General features: G+C 40.6%; 1 protein-coding gene across 1 annotated transcript in view; it reads right to left on the reverse strand.

Moving 5' to 3' along the window:
* The window catches only part of DGKI (diacylglycerol kinase iota), a 402,958-nt gene that overhangs the window by 164,954 nt on the left and 220,326 nt on the right, over nt 1-17,678 (reverse strand). Inside the window, exons 11-13 of the mRNA XM_034647002.1 lie at nt 11,857-11,939; nt 9,953-10,013; nt 608-721 (exon numbers count right to left, since the gene is read on the reverse strand). Of these exons, the coding sequence (XP_034502893.1) occupies nt 608-721; nt 9,953-10,013; nt 11,857-11,939 (258 nt within the window). The remainder of the gene's footprint in view (nt 1-607; nt 722-9,952; nt 10,014-11,856; nt 11,940-17,678) is intronic.

A 17,678-nucleotide genomic window follows, 5' to 3' on the forward strand; every position in this document is an offset into this window, starting at 1 on the left:
TAATATCCAAAGATAATTATCACCCACGGGAGGAAAATTCACACAAAGGTCAAATTAATATCTGCTAATATCTGAAGATAATTTTCATGGAGCCCAGCCCAATCTCTCCTACGAGTAGATAAAAAGCTGGCAGAGCTGCTTATGTTAGCAAACTGTGCTTTCTTACTATTTTAACACTGCAAAAAATTTAACAAAATGGCTGGTTAGTGACAGGTAAACGTTTTCCACTGAGTTTGCCTAACGTTGGCTGTCTGGTGGAAAGGACAGTTGGCTACCTGTACAACAAAGCCATGATGACACCAACCAGAGAAACAAAATGCTCCAAAAAAGCCATAATTCTCCGGTGAAGGCCAACCCAGCCAACTGGCCTTCAGTGGATACCTCAAGAAGCCCCAGCCTATGTACTAACCCCCATTTTTATACCACATTTTCTTCTCTAGATGTTTATAAGTTTAAACTGAAGAAGGTCCCATGTGTGGGCACCCTGATTCTCAATTCTAACTTACTCTTTGGACAACAGTAGCATATTCCCCTTCCATTAGAACACCCATGGATTCGAGGTCCCTCCTGCCTGATGGCATGGGCAGCTCCTGAGAGCAGTTCTTACCCCTCCCCAGTTGAGAGTCCGAGCCAGGTCGTTCCCAGTCCCCAAAGGAAGGACCCCAACAGGAGGCTGAGGGCTCAGCTGCAGTTCATCCAGAATAGAAAGGATCCAGCCCACCTACAGACATTTCGGGGGCCAGAAGAGATATAAGAAAGATAGGTAAGTGACAAAGACAACCTGAGAAGAAAGCTTTAAAAAGCAAATGAAATGGTTTTATTTTCCTTTAAAACATATATATTTTAATCTGGTGGCCAGGAAACAGACCACTTATCTAAAAGGTTTCAAAATGGCAAGTCTCTTATTAGAAGGACCATTTTGTACATGCTGTCATATAAGCAAAATCAGACCCACTCATCTGTATGTTTAACTTGAGATCGACCTTAAAATTTAGAACAGTTTAAAATTTTAGGGAGGTTTATAACATAGGCACTGGAGACAATACAAGACTCAGAATCAGACTGAATTTCAGTTCTGGCTCATATTGGCTACATAATCGTGATTAAATTATTTAACCTCACTGAGATTTATTTACCTGATTTTCAAAATGGAGATAATGCCTACCTCACAAGATTGTTTACGGATTAAACTAAAATGTATATAAAGCCCTTGATATGGTCCATGTAAGCACTCATTAAGTGGTTACCCTCCAAAGCATCATCGTAGAAATTAGTAGCATTTTCCTAAATATCCCTATATTCTTCTTAATGAAACATTATGAAAACATAATTATGGATGGTCCTAGTACTTATTATAAGTTTAGGCAGAAAATAGATACTTATATACTAGAATCATATTCCCATTTAATCTTTTTCCAAGATAAATAATACTTTAGGTTTGGTCTTGTAACTATTTAGAATAATTACCCCAAACTTGGAAATAGCAAAAAGAACTTGCATGTCCTCACAATATCATACTAAAGTAGGGTTTCACAGGCCTAGAAACTTCATGACTGTAGGTCAATGGGAAGATTTCTGCCCTGTGGGGGTACAAATGTCGACAACAGAAGATTATGTTAAAGGTTTGGTTTTATTCCCCCATAAGGCCATAAAACAGCTGTGTCTCAAATATAGAAAAATTATTTTTGTATAAACTACATAATCCTTTTCCTTTACTTCTCCAATAAATCAACTTTACGGTCTTGCTGGTTCCTTCATTAAAGAGCTAAATAAATTTGACATCATTTATTCTATATTTGTATGAGTCCTATTTAAAATCTTTTTTTTTAAATGTACTTTAACAGTACATTTATTGAACACTACTATATAAAACACAGAATTAAGCAAATGAAATAAGATGAATGAGCTGGGCTAAGATAAGTAAGGTAGATGGCTGCTCTCAAGGAGCTTACAATGAACAAAGAGAGGGACATACCATTGCTTTCTAGGTGCTGATCCCTGAACAAAGTTCTGTAATTTTATTATTAAAGTTCAAAACAATTCTGTAAGGTAGGAATAATTCTCATCTCCATTTTATAGATAAGGAAGCCAAAACTTGGAAGATTCAATGACTTCCTTAATATCCTATGTTTTATGCAGTACAGCTGGTTTCCAATATCAGGTATGCCAAACACCAAGCTAACCTCTTAGCTGCTCTGGTGCAGGGAGCCTTTAAATGAAGACCTAGATCCCATTCTGGATATGGCCTGACCATGCTGGAGACAGTGGCATGTACTTTTGGAATCTTTGGCGTCCTGGAGAAACCTCAGGAACTGCTCTATCAAATTCAGTCAATTTGTAGAATTATTAACTGTGGTGCAAAGAAGTGATGCAATTTGCTCAAGACTAAATAATTAGGAGTGTCAGCGTCAGAATCATATCGGGTCTCTTGATTCCGTCTTCTAGAGATTCCTTCGTTTCTCCACCACAGTATTTCTTCCCAGGATGTAAAACTTGCCTGTCCCTCAGGAAGCCTAAAATTGTGTTTACCTTCTAGAAAGGCATACCACCATGTTCACCCAATATGACGAACTAAAAATCCAGATCTAAAGAAGTATCCAGAAGTCCCTCCATCCTCTCAAACTGGGCAAGTCACTCCTAGGTGACTCCTTAGATTCTGACCGCACATGTTCTCAGTTCTTTTACAGACGGTATTAACAAAGCTTGCTGTTGAAGTGTAGGTCAGATGCTAAATAGTTCTGAAGCCCCTGCTAGCTACTGTGTCTGTGAGGCTAAAGGCACAAACCACACACAGCAGAAGCAGATCCCTCTAATAAACTACGACAAGACAGGAAAACTCAGAAATCCCAGCAATCAGGGATCACTGACTACAGATGAAAACAGCCCTGAGTAGACCCAGAGATGCTCAGAGATGCAATGGAACTCAGTGGAAATCGAATCCAACACCCCCTGTAAAGAAGGCAGTCTCTTTAGAACATCTCCGAAAGGTGAACACTCAGACACCCCCTTACAAGTTGTACTCACAAGTCAGTCTACTTTCTTTCAGGTACATTTAAATTAGAAATTTTTTTCTTATGCTCAGGTGAAACAGGTCTCTCTTTTCCTGGTAAAGATAATGTCATGTGTTCACATTTCCAATACCCACTGCACTCTAGGCACAATGACAGGAAAAGTAAATCTTCAGGGACCAGAAGCAACCCAAACACAAAATGGCAAGCCGATGAAGCCAGGAATTCAGCTTCTGTCTGATAATAGGGAGTAAGAGGTCACCCCCCGCCCCCGGCAGGAGGACATGTATGAATGTGGCCCCCTCTTGGCCAGTAGGAGAGAAGCTGGAAAAGAGCGTGAAGGACCCCTGCCTGAGGCCATAGCCCAAAGACAGTGGAGACCATTGAAGCTGGAGGGAGAAATCCTCTTGGTGGGCCCACCTTCCCACTGGCTTACTGACAGACCTCCAACATGGGACATCCCAGGGTGGATGCCTGAGTCACCTACAGAAATCCCGCTTGTGTCTCAGAGTCCTGGAAACCATGCAAATGACTAGGAAGGAATAGTGAAAGGAGGGAGACAAAGAAACGGGAAAGACAAAACAGAACAAAATAACTTCCTCTGAAGAGAAGCCTGCAAAGAAAAATTCCAAATAATAGGAAAAACACTAATACCAAGATGGATGGGAAGGTTAGGGGATTAGTCCACAGAACATGAAATAAACATATTTTTCCAATGACTGAAATGAGTGTCGTGTAACTCCCATGGATTGATGGGGTATCTTCCAATAATTATTTAATTGGTATAATAGCCTTTATTCAGACTTTCTGAATGAAGTTACTGTTTTCTCAAAGAAAGTAGCCAAGAATCCATGTGATCCTGTGCTGTGGTTCCTCAGAAAGGAGGGAACCCCCAGGACACTTGGACTTCTCACCCTCTCTCTTTCTCCCACACTTGGCCTAAGCAGAAAAGGAAAATGTATAACTGATTTGAATGAAAGGGTCTTCCCCTTTTAAGCAACTGATTTAAGAACTGCATAAATATATTCTACCTTCTTCTTCCAATGGCCAAATATTCCATTTCCCCCCCAATACAATCAGATAGGTTTAGTATTCCATCATTACATAGCCCTTGAGATATCAGATGTCGCCTGCCTTTCATAGCCAAGATGCGTCATGAAATTCTCTCAAGTGCCATCAGTGTTAGCAGAGCTGGGTCTCTATCTTTGCTTTGCACAGTCCTTTAATAGTTTTTCTCATCCAAGAGCTACAGGACCCAACACCAGCTTCCTCAGAAGGCAACAGAATGTAGGTCTGAAGGGAGAAACGGAGCTCATCACATGCTGGCGGGGCAAGCTAGGTAAGCCACTCCATCTCTCCAAGTTCCCAAGACTCTTAGGGTTATGGTATCAGTTAAATGACATGTGGACATTACTTAGCATGTGCCTCACAACAGGAAAGAAATGCTTAACTAGCATTAGTCGCTATGATTAAGCTTTATTTTTCTTCCTCTTCACTTCCTCTAGGAAGGTCAAGGTCCAGTTTCCTAGAAGCAAAACGCCCTCTTCCTGTCTCTCCACTTAAAAGCTGAACCTCAGGGTCACAAATCAATGCCACGTTTGGCTGCCATCAATCACAAGTCTTCCAGAGATTACCCACAACAGAAAAGCCAAGCTGCACTGAAACAGAAAAGTGCTACAGAGAGAGAGAGAAAATGTAAACAAATACATCTACAATAGCAGGAGACATAAAAGATCTTGAGTAATAATCTATATTTGTCCTTATAAAAGTAAAACTATATAAAAGATCTTCAGGCCCAAGGCTGTTACCGGGGCCTCTCCCTCCCTTACCAGGAACCTGTTCCTTCTGGAAGCCTGGGCTTCAGGTTCGTGGTGGGGATTGTGTTAGCTAGGCTTTCACATTTACCCAAATCGTCCCCACCATCAGCACTCCTTCAGTTAAATGTCATTAACTGCAAAACACAGCCCTCGGCATATTTCCTACAACTGAAAAAAACGATCCAGACTGGGTGACATCATTTCCCAGTTTGCAACGTTCTTTGCTGCTCTTGTGTTAGGTGGAGCAGGGCTGCCCGATCTGAAAGGCCAGGGTCCTGGGCTTTGTCCCTGAGCAGAGCAGCCCTGCAGTGAGCACTGCCAGCTGCTGGTCGGTGCTGCCCCCACCTGTCCAGGCGGCACCTTAGCTATGGCTCAATGTTCTGAGCAGTATGTTCATTCTGCGATGTACTAACATGGGAGGTGGCTGAGGGCTGGGAAGAACCGTGAATTGATACTTTCTCTGAACAGAGGGGATACATGTTGCATTACCTTATATGCTGGCAAAGAGTGAAGGATGGGCATATTGAGAAATCAAAAGGAAACAAGGCCAACATTTCTGAGCCAAAAGGTCAAGATAGCATTTAATGCCTGGGTGTCCCTTTCGAACGCGTACACTCTGATTCTTCCTTTTGATATTTTAATTTATGTTTGTATTTCATAGTTTATAAGTCACTGTGTGTTAAAAGAAATGTTTAAAGTCAGTCCTAAAGAAATCAAGATAGGTGAGAGAGGTGAGGGGGTGGAAAGAGAGAGAGAGAGAGATAAGCTGAGGCTTTGGGAGGAAAGGGGCTTGGAATGATGTGCTTGCCACCCTCAGTTAAAGGGAAATATCACTTTCTTCCTGGCAGTGGCTGTAATAAGCCAGGGCATGGGGGTCCCTACTGTTTGGGGTGCATCCTCATCTAGGGAAGCCAAGTGATCAAGAAATAAGCATGAAGTGGGTGGCCAAATAGTTTAACTCCAGGCCTTTAGAAAGACATTAATATGGTTAAAGGCGGACCGGCAGGTCCAGCCCAGTTATCAAGGTCAGGAGCCAGAGAGGTAGGCATCATATTACACCATGAGGAGCCATCAGGAGGGGAGGGTGTATGTACCTCTGGGGTCTTGGTTCACATGTCCTTCAATATTTAAGCAGAGTGACAACTATGGGGAGCTGGGCAGGTAGAGATGTGGCCAAGGAAGGGAAAGAATGTACATTTGCCACATGACCGAAAAGGAACTAGTTTATCAACATGAAGGTCTGAGATCATTCTTGAATTGGGGGAGTTTTCTTTCAGCCTGGAGATCACAGGTGAGACAAGCCCATCCAATAGCCGCAACTATGTGACCACCTTAGGACTGTGCTAACCAGTTACAAAGAGACCACACCTGCACTGTCCGCTGCAGCATCCACTGGCCACAGGCGGCAACTGAGCACTGGACTGTGTCTAATGCAAACTGCAGGTGCTGCAAGTAAAAACAGATGCTGGATTTTGAAGACAGCACACACTGAACACAAACTATCTCATTAGTGGTTTTTCTATGATCACATGTTGAAATGATGATCTTTTGAATATATCAGGTTCAATAAAATGTATCGTAAAATTAATTTCACCTGCTTCTGATTTTGTGACTTCTAGAAAACTTAAAAGTGTGGTTTGTATTATAGTTCTCTTGAATAGCAATGGTCTATACTACTATAATGTTGCAACTATGAACACCCTTAGGGGCAAATGTATCCCTTTGCAGACTTAGAAGGTCTCAAAGGAGGGTAAGAAACCTGCTGAAAGGCAGAAACAAAGGCAGCCAACCAGCTCTTCTGCCGACAAGTGCAGGGCTGGGAGATGGGGTATTTAAAAGTGCGAGGAAGCAGAGTGACACAAAACTAGCAACGAAGCCCAAGACACTATACGTGAAATAATACTTCCTGCATAAACTAATGCAGTTAAGGGTTAATATAGCCTCCTCCTAATCAGTCAAAATAAAACAACAAAAAAATCCCATTCCTGATTCTCCCTGGGACCTTGTCACTCTACTGTCAGAATTCTGACAGCTTCTATGGTGATGGATACGCTCACTGAGTAAAGGCTGAATGCCTTATGTCAAATGTATACGTGACACTCTCAGGAATTACTCTTCACTTGCCTCGAGCCAGCAAGCTTTCTTCATAAATCCAACAGGAAGCCTCGCCTTTATAGAAACTCTGCCCCTACTCAAAACTAAAAGTTTCTTATTCTAAACTAATCAGATTAAAAATATCAATCACTTACCTAGAAAAACATTGCATAAACTCCAGGTCTCTTTCACAAAACATCCATTTTAACCAAGTAAAGTAAAATAAAATAAAATAAAACCTGGTTTTATATAAGGTACAAGATAAGCCAAGTCTTGATTCTGAGTGATTAAACTACAAAGATTACCAATGAAAAAATAATTAGTACAAAATTATGCACCAACCCTCGGGTAAACCAACTACTTTCCTTCGGGGCATGCCTGTGGCAAGGGACCTGAGTATAAGTGTCTAGTGCATTTGTGAATTATGTGGAAGGGTATGAAAACTGAAGCCAGGAACACAGATACAGTCCCTAAGAGAAAAAACCACCTAGAACATAAAAGAAGAGTAATACCCAGCCTTGCGGAGTACCTATTAATTATGGTGTATTTAAAGAAAGGAGGCTGGAAAAGACCGGCTAAGTAGGAGAACTAGGTAGTCATCGTGCCAAAAAGGTCTTATTAATGACACCAGGGCGCATTCGCAGATATCCAACACTGTAATTGGGTCTGGTCTTTAGGATTCATTAGCTATTTGCCAAGTCTCACTTGCTTGTCATTCTGGGTCTTGTCCCAGACACGCTATTGAGATGGTTTTCTTGAAAACCACTAGTTACCTCCTAATCTCCAAAATCAACGATAATTCTCCAGTCTCTCCTTCAGGTTATAACCACTGCCTCCTTCTTGAAATGCCTTTGTGTTTTGTTTTTGTTTTTTTCTTGACAGAATAGACTATGAGTGGTCCTTTCTACTTCAATCTTTTCATTTTCCTCTGGAACCTTGGCCTGGACTCCCTAATTGCAGCTGTGTCACAAGCCTCCAGACTCCACTCTCTTCTCTTTGGCCTTCAAGCTTTAAAACCCTGGGTTTTCAAATACTTCTGTAATTGCAGAGAATGCCTCAAAACCACGTACCCTAGAATGTGCATCCTACACATACCCACTGAGGAGAGGAAAGGAAGAAGAAAGGAGAAGTGAGAGCAAGCTGCCAGGAGGCTCCGGGGTGAAGGGAGAAATCTGGAAGGGGCAGCACTCAATCAGTGGTGAAGCCCAAGATGTGGAGATGGAATGGGAAGTGGACATGGGTTTGAGGTCATGGTCACTTCGGTTGAGAAAGAGTAAAAACTATGAATTCAGGATAGCAGACATAATCTCAACTTCTCTGCTGCTGTCACTGAGATTTAGAGAAGGAGGAAAGATGGGAGCAAATACTGAAGTCATGTAGAAAGATAAGGAGATTCTAAAATAAGGAAAAGAATTATGGGAAAGGTCACAATAAGTTTATATCTTAAGATAACTAATCTGGGGACAGCTGAGCTAAGAAGAACACTGTGTATTACGTAAAACATAATAAATATACTAATACATATTTAATATATTTATATATGCACACAATATACATATATATGTGTGTGTATACACAGACACACACACACAGACACACACACACACACATACTATATATTAAATACATATATATCCCCAGAGGATTTGTTTGGATATAATTCTACTAAAAAATGTTGTGAAAATTTCAAACCAGCCCATCCCTCAGCCTATCTCCTACAACACTACAACTGATTGAACTTTAATTGGTATTGTAAAGAAAACATTCCATGGTCAAACAGCTTTGGAAAACACTGGATTAAATAAAGTGAGACAGGTTCGGCTTCTCAGCTTTAAGATTTTATACTGAATCTTATAAGCTAATAATGTATATTGTGAATCTTGACAAACGTAAACACTATTTTCCCAACTAAAAAATGTTTTCATCTTCAGGGAGTAACTTAAGGGACCAGTGGAAACACTGTTCTATTTTTTTTTCCAGTTGCATTTATTGGTATATAATGTGTATCCAATGCTGCATTAAGTGCTATGAGAGACAGTTAAAAGATTTTGTTGCTACCTTTGAGAATTAAACATTCTAATTAGGGAGATTAGAGAAAAGCCAAAGATGGTTCATAATAATATTCTAGATCCTATGAGAGCAGACTCTAAATACAGAAGAAAAAGACACCAGGCAGCAGAGTCTAAATGTCATGTTATTCAATTCTTTGCCTTTGCTAAATACACCAACATAAGTAGAGAGCAAATGGAGAAACAGATGAGACAAATAAAGGAAAATGTACCCATAATATTAAAGTTCAGCCCAATTCCATCTTTTCTTTAAAAATGAATACAAAAGAGACCAATCAATGATCTTTAAGGCATGAGAGACTATGGACTCTGAGAAACAAACTGAGGGCTTCGGAGGGGAGGAGGGTGGAGGAATGGGATAGGCACATATTGCATGGTGCACTGGGTGTTATACGCAACTAATGAATCATCGAACTTTACATAAAAAACCAGGGATGTACTGTATGGTGAATAACATAGTAAAAAAATATTAAAAAAATAAAATAATAAAACAAAATAAATAGAAAAAAATGATCTTTAAGGCAAACCAATGTCAGTATTTTAAGTTTTATCTCCACTCATAAAAGAACAAATGCAATAATTTTGCCCATATACTTCTTATTGATTGTGACCAATTATTAAGAACTAAAGGAAATAAGTTGTTCTTTTTTTTTTTTTTAAAGAATTTAGTCATCTATAACTTTCATTCTAATGATCCGACCACATTCTTACCTTGTAGAGCAGGAAGGGAGATAGTATAGCTGAGGGAGTAGAACATAATTTAGGAAGACCAAATATGAATCCATGAGGACAATAACCACATCCCTTCTAACCCTTTATGGGCTATGATTTGCATGATAGAGACCTAGGTCTTAGGGGACTGGAAAGAGGCGAGGGGGGAATGAATAAAGAGAATCGTCATAAGGAAAACAAAAGAAAGATGGAAGAAATAAGGAGGGAGCTTGATTCTATTTCAAGGACCTACCGTTCCATCCCCGCCACAGGCCAGAATTCGCAGATTTGGTACTTTCCTATACAACTCAAGCCTATAGGGGAAAAACAACATGAAATAAACAAAAGAGCACATCAGTGGCCACCACAGAGAGAAAACACAGGGCAAAAAAAGAGGAGAGGATGTCTACTGGAGAAAATGTATAATCATGAGGTTAATGATGTCATCAAAACTAGTTACCAAGTCATCACGAGGGGACGGACCCCAACAACTGGATCAGAGGTTGGTAGCAAAAATCATTTTTAAATGGCCAACATTGGAATGGGATTTCAAGATGTCCCAGAGTTTTATTTCCCAGAATAAAACTATTAATCCCTATTAATGAATCAACTCACATGCTTTTCCTAATTAGTTTCGACTTCCTTTTCTTTTCCCATCATACCCCTTCCTCCTTTCTCAAAGAAAATCCTCATTAATCGGTAGTCAGTAGTCATTACATGTCTCCTCCTTATTTGTCAGCTTTTCCTGGATTTGCTTTGGAAACTTATACTTTCTTCTCTTAATCCCAGCAAACCTTTTTTGAGAGACAGGGTGGTGGGAGGATGCCCACAGCATTACCACCATACCTACAATTCTAGCTCTCTCTCCGCTCATTCACTAACACTCGAACCAAATTTATACTCCTCAGCCCAAAGAGGGAAGATTTACTGATTTTTCTTTATTTAAAATTTGTCTGCTTAAAATTACATCATTTTTCATGTTGGCTCTCGAAAAAACACAATTATAACACCCCTGCTAAAACATTTCCTTAAGTGAAGCTGTCAATGCCTCTGTTCTAAAAAACATCATCTTCTAAAGCAAGTATTTTTTTTCTGGAAACATCTCCTATCTGGCCACATTCTTTAGGATGAGCTATGAAGGCTCTGCCTAAAGTCTAACCAAAGTGATAAGATTTTAAGAAAAGCATCTAAAAGGGCAAAAGCTAGGGTAGCAGATTTGACTTAGTCCGTTCAAATAAAGAAAAAAAAAATAGAAGTTTTGTAGCGACCTCTAGTGGTGAAGAAGTTCATAGATTTAAAGAATAGCAGAAATTAATTTTTATATATAACGTTCTCCTGAATGCTTCAAATATACGACTTATCCATTTCATAAAGGAATATTATTTCTCTAGAAATTATCTGAACAAGTTACTTTGCCTCTGATACTGTTACTTATTTAAAAATAATTAATATTTTTACTAAAATACTAGTAAATAGAATAGGGAATCAGACAGTAGCAGAAATAGTCCTGCTCTTTCCCACCACGTTCAGGACTACCACCAGCAAAGGGAAGATACAGGATATACGTCACCTACATCTAAACTTTATCTTCAACACTTCTAACGAAAACAGAATGAAACTTCTGAGGAGTTCAGATAAACAGATTGAGCAGGAAATAAAACATCTTCCCATTCCAGTGTGGAATCCATATGCATAATCCATTTATCTGTCTCAAATGGACACAGGTGCACACACAAACCTCTCATCCAAATACACGAACATATTCATAAATAAATATGGCCACTCTCCAAATATGTACTTACATTCTCACTAATGTACATCTCCCAAGTTGTACATGCATAAGTATAAAATGACAAACCCTTTCTCAATGCAGACTTGTAAATAATCTACAGTTGCACGCACATGAGCAGCAAACACACTAGCAGTGTGCCCTGAGTTAACAACTTCGTAGCCGGTTTGGAAGGGAATTGGCCGGAAGAGTAGGAGGAGAAACATCAGGTGAAGATTTAAGGGAGGTGACTACAGTTGAGAAAGTCAATGAGCGATGGTTAGAAAATATTTCACAAGGTAATTTAATAATGAAGCTTGACTTCACAGCCGAAGTCCTTCTCACTTGCCTAAACCAGCATGGACCACGTGGGTTATCTCCAGACTTACGCATCTTTGGGCCCTTCCTGAGAAAGATCGAACACCTGCCGTGGATTCAGGTACCACATGAACATCTGTAGGACTTTGGTTCCCTGTAAGAAAAAAAAAAATTAAAAAGACAATAAGAAGAGATTTCCAAATATTTGCTGCTCTCTTATAAAATAAAAATAAATCCTTTTATCTAAAATACCACCTAATTATAAATAGCATGAAGCAGTAGTTACAATCACGGGCTTCGGCCACTGATATACAGGCTGAATGTCCACAGGAGGCTTGTGTCCAACCCTGTAACTCTAGCCAAGTTCTTCCATTTCAGCAAGCCCAACTTCCTTCTTTTGAATGTGGAGAGAAGAATACCTAGTTCACAGGCTTGTTGCAAGGATTAAATGCAATCATGTTTGAGGAGCACGTCACAGTGGTTGGCATGCAATTAAGTGCTAACTGAACAGTATCTACTGGTTTTATCATCATTCAACAGAGAAATCCATGCAGGGAAGTTATTTGTCAGTCCATGTCGCTTAACATTAATTTTTACTTCATTGAGAAGATTACTTTTATCTTTGCATAATATGAAGATAGACCGTAGGAGCTAAGTGTGATTTTACTGAAATAATTTCTCTTCACTGAAGTGAAAGACTCACAGGTTCCTCATTATTTAGGATATACACATGTAACTTCTCTAGTTACAGCTTACTTTGACTTACTTTGACTTTGTTTCTATTTCCGTGTCTGTAAGTCAAAGAGTTCTCACATGAACATTTTTGGAATGTTTTAAGTAATTTATAATTGGCATTTGTAGAACTGATCATTATGGAAAACACAACGCAGTTCTGGGGGTCATTTCTTAACAGTGAATTGAGCAAAGAAGAAATGAAAGAAGGATCATTTCATTAAGCAGCATCAAAAGAGCTTTAAAACTGCGTGGGGTGCCCCATTTTAGGTCATTATCAGCTGCAGCAAATAACATGGGATCAGTTGGGCAGTGCTTGTTGCTGATAATTATAGTTCCTTTATTAGCTATCACGACTGCTTTTCCTTAAAGTATTCCGAAGTTTGGGCACCTACTATGCTGTATCTGAGAGTCATTCTAGGACAGCAGAAATAGCATGGTATTTGAATCAGGAATAACTTGGGTGTTCTCATTAGGTGATCGTAAGCATTTATAATCCTGCAGAAATCCAGCATATTAAATAGGAGGGCAATATCTACTTTCCAGGGGGATAATGAGAATTAAATGAATCAGTAATAGTTATGGATCTAACACAGTATGTGGCACAAAATAGGCCTTTATAAAGGTTAGTCCCTTTCTTTGTTGCTCCTTGTTAATCTATTCAGTAAATTGCACTTGAGGGCGTGAGGGCTAAAGTGTAGCTTGTAATTATCACATTGTTATGCTGGTTTTTACAGGGGCCAATGCAGGTCTTTTGTTCCCCATTTCATCCAAACGTACAATTTAAAAGTTCTGCTTTATCATGTGCTTGCTATAATTTTAGGAATAACATTCTATCCTTAATTATTACAACTAATCCTTCAATTTCACCAAATGACATATTTTGCTTCCTATAAAATCCAGACATACATTTGGATACATAATACTAACTAAATACTGGATCATTCTCTCTTCCCATACTGCGCCTTGTTATCAAGTCAGCTGGGAATTATCTCAAGTGATCTTTGATGCGTAATTGGTAACACCAGCGTCATTTTAATGACTGGTTTATAAAAAATTTCCCGCTGACTTGCTCGAAAATTAATTTTTCTGTTTTAAATTCCTAGAGCCACATAAATAGTTAACGTTAATTACGCCTTTCCACTTCTGGCCACGGCAGAGTGCTCATCTCAATTTCAGCTTCTATTACGCCTATAATATCAGGTAATGAACACTTTTCAAAAATAAAATAAAAGGCATTTAGAGGTGGTTTTTCTTAAACTAAAATTTCTCCAAAAGGTTTGAGTGACCACACCATTTTGGTTTTGCTCCTTTTAAGTGTGCGTTCGTGGTGATGCCTAATTATCTACATTTATCCTTTGGAGGAAGGGGAGTTCAGGCTGGTGAGTTCCACGCTGCACCATAGCAGGGAGGCACCACGAACACCGCAGCCTATTGGAAGAATGCCCTCGGAGCTGTGCAGGGATAACCTGCAGAACCATACCTGTCAACCCAATCAGAGGTTACATTCAGGTGTGATAGAATTCTTTCTTTTAAAAGTAGTCTTTCTAAAATATATGCATTAGCAAAAACGGCAAGTTTCTGAAAAATACTCCATTGTTTTAAATCCATCATGGCGGGTAGAGAAAGAAAAGGTCCAACATATTGAAGTCAGTTCTCTTACCTCTGCTGTGACCTCTAGGATGAGGTACTTCAGGACTTAGGTTAATTTATTCAATAGAATGGAATGGCTTGAGAAATGCTAACTCACCAGGAAAAGAGTCATTTCTTTCTCACTGACAAGATTAAACCGACTCAGACATTTACACAACTGCCTTCACTAATGAGTCCCAAACATGCTTGTAGTTGTCACAGGCCACATGCCAACTCCAAAAGCTGCACTTTTTTTTTTTTTTTTTTTTTTTTTTTTGGTTTTTTTNGTGTCAGTTTGTTTCTTCCTACTCTTTCTTCCTCCCTGCCCCCTTTCATACACCTGCCTCTCCTCTTCCCTTTCACTCCCTCTCTGGGCAGGCAAAGAGCATGCCCCCGGGGCTACAAAGATAAAGGACATTACTGTCTTAGAGTTCAGCAAGATTTAGGAGGAAGGAAAGACACAATGTTTGAGAACATGGAACACAGAGTCCTCAATTGCTTTCATGTTAAGGTCCTATGGCTAGTGAGCAGGAAAGGAGGTGCAGGGTCCATGGGCTAGAACTTTCAACCTTGGGTTTTTGTCAACCTCAAATATAGGTTACTCAGGGTTTTGTTTTATTCTTGAAAAAAGTTGCAACTTTTCTGCAACTTTTTTACTTTTCTCTAAATGGAAAAAGTAGGTTGCATGTCAATTCTAACACACTCTGGGAGGGTTCTCAAACACACGGTTGCAGCTCTATCACCTCATTGACCGTTGAAACTGTTAAGATATTGTGAGATTGGGGATTCCTGTGAAGTGATAAATAGGTTCTTTCTGGCTCCAAGTGTTGGGGAACAGGCTGGAAGAAGAGAGAATGACTTTCCAGAAAACACGTAGATTGTTCTAGAAGGAAATAAACAGGATTCAGCAACTCACCTACTAGGTGCCAGACACAGTTTTGGGTGGGAAGAGAGAGAGATGGACAAAACAGGGAAGCTCCTGCTCTCCAGAGGAAGTTCTATGCATTATTCATAAAATACAATAATGACTTGGGGGTATGGAGTGTATATTAAGAATGGATCAGTCAACTAGCTTATCAATCTTCATCAGAGCCTTGTAACTCTTCTATTGCCTGTAACATGCTGGTAGATTACTGAGCAAGCCTTGGTTTACCTCACGGAGGTATTATCTAGATCACAGCAGAAGCTACTAGGAAAGTCCCGAGGAAAATAAAAGCTAGTGGAAGGAAGAGATTAAGAAATAATTATTTCAGGGGCGCCTGGGTAGCGCAGTCGTTGAGCATCTGCCTTCGGCTCAGGGCGTGATCCCGGGGTTCCGGGATCGAGTCCCATATCGGGCTCCTCCGCTGGGAGCCTGCTTCTTCCTCTCCCACTCCCCCTGCTTGTGTTCCCTCTCTCGCTGGCTGTCTCTCTGTCACATAAATAAATAAAATCTTAAAAAAAAAAAAAAAAAGAAATAATTATTTCAAACTGGCTTCAAACAACCCCAAAAGAATACCTCATTTACTTAAAAAACACATATTGGGCTCCTACTGTGTGCACACGTGCACACACGGGAAGCTCAGAAAGAGGCAAAGACAAGATAAAAGTCCACTAAAGATGGTTGACGCTATTGCGGAGATGCCTATGGAGAAGTAGGAGAGGCCAGAGGAGACTCTCTGAGCCCCAATTTGGGGATTGGAAGAAAGCATCCTATGTATGATATCTGAACTGCTTCTTGAAAGACGAGTAAAGTGAGCCATTTCCTTACATGTGAGGAAGAGAAAAATGAAGACACAAGACAGGCTGTGGGGACATGTCTGTCTCTGAACGGTGAGGCAGGAGTGGTGGGAGACGAAACTGAGTGAGTTGTACGTTAAGTTGCTAAGAAGCTTGGCTTTATTTTATAGGAAATGAGAGTCACTGAAATGTTTTAATCAGGGGAGCCAGACTGACATTTTGATGTATCAGTCTGGCTATAAACTAAGAAGCTAGACAGCCAGGCAGGCCCTCAACCTATCAAAGGAGATGGGGCCTTGGGGGAAGTGGAGCCCTCATGAATGGGATTAGTGCCCTTATAAAATGGACCCCAAAGAGCTCCCTCATCCCTTCTGCCATGTGAAAACATAGCAAGGGGACACCGCGAGAGGACGGTGCTCCGCGAACCAGGAAGTGGAACCTTACCAGCTCCCGTATCTGCTGGTGCCTTGATCGTGGGCTTCCCAGCCCCCAGAACTGTCAGAAATAAAGTCCTGTTACTAAACCATCTAGTCTCTGGTATTCAGTTAGAGCAGCCTGAGTAGAGTAAGACAGCTGTCCCCACACTTCCACAGGTATTGTAACTGGGAAAAGAGACTTCCTACAGATTTATCGTTTCGTTGTTTTAATTCCACCTGTTGAGGCTAACTTGACAAGAAGATCTTGAGCTTGGATTTTGACATGTGTAGTCATCTACTGACTACCTCTGCCCTTTTCCTAGCCTATTCTAAGCATTAGGAGCCTAAGACTTCATGCAAACAGCGTGGTTTATGGTTGTACATCAAAGAACAGAATTGAGGTTGGTTGGTCAAGTATTTAGGAAGTTTGGAACTTCAACATTTGAAGTTATTGACTTTTGTCTCCTTCTTCCACCTTGGTTGACTTGTCCCTAACTTAGGAGGGGTGGCCCTTGGGTGACGGTGCGTAGATTCAGCCGTGTGATGGTGGTGGACTCAGCATGAGCCTGCCCACAAATTGGACACCCCCTTCCTCTTGCCATCTACTGATAAGGTCCCTGGAAGTCGAATGCAACTCATGCTGTCCCTCCACTCTGGGATTTCACATTGAACAGTGTGAGAAGCCAGGGTCCGGATGCCCCCAGTGTCGGGACTGACAAGGTAGAATCACTCTCAGGGTCAGAACACCTGTTTAAGCCTGGCCATATAACCTAAGTCACTGGAAATGAAGTCCTGAGAGGGAGCCTCCAGGAGAGATCGTGTGAAAGCAGGAAACATCGAGAGATATCAGAAGTGTCTGTAAGACTCAGGGAGAAAGATGCTAACAAGTCAGGCACATCCAAGAAAAACACTAAGTTCTGAAGTCAGAGCGGAGGTAAGAATAAGGGAGGGGGGCTGTCCCTCGAGTCCTCCGGTTTTCAAACACAGAGGAGGGGACTGTGCTGGTGTCAACTTTATCTCCCAGGCATTACATCTTCTCCACAGGAGGAGACACTCAAAGTTGACCTGTGGCCCCAGATTCCAGTCCCTGTTCCCCCAAAAACAGTGCTGTCAACCTCTAAAACTTTCAAAACACCCACAATCCTCTCCAACTTAAGTGATGGAAAAAGAGACAAATATCATGAAATAACCATTGAAGACAGATTATTGTTTAAAAAGGACATTGAAGCAATCCCAAATGTGTTTATCTCAATGTATTCCTGCAAAGTGTTAGGAAATTTCTGCACGCATAAAAAATACCACGTTTTAAAAAGCAGTAGGTACTTTGGAGGTTAAGATGGCGGAGGAGTAGGGGACCCCTTTTTCAGCCGGTCCCCTGAGTTGAGCTGGATAGG

Source organism: Ailuropoda melanoleuca, chromosome 1, assembly GCF_002007445.2.
Source record: "Ailuropoda melanoleuca isolate Jingjing chromosome 1, ASM200744v2, whole genome shotgun sequence".
Taxonomy (NCBI): Eukaryota; Metazoa; Chordata; class Mammalia; order Carnivora; family Ursidae; genus Ailuropoda; species Ailuropoda melanoleuca.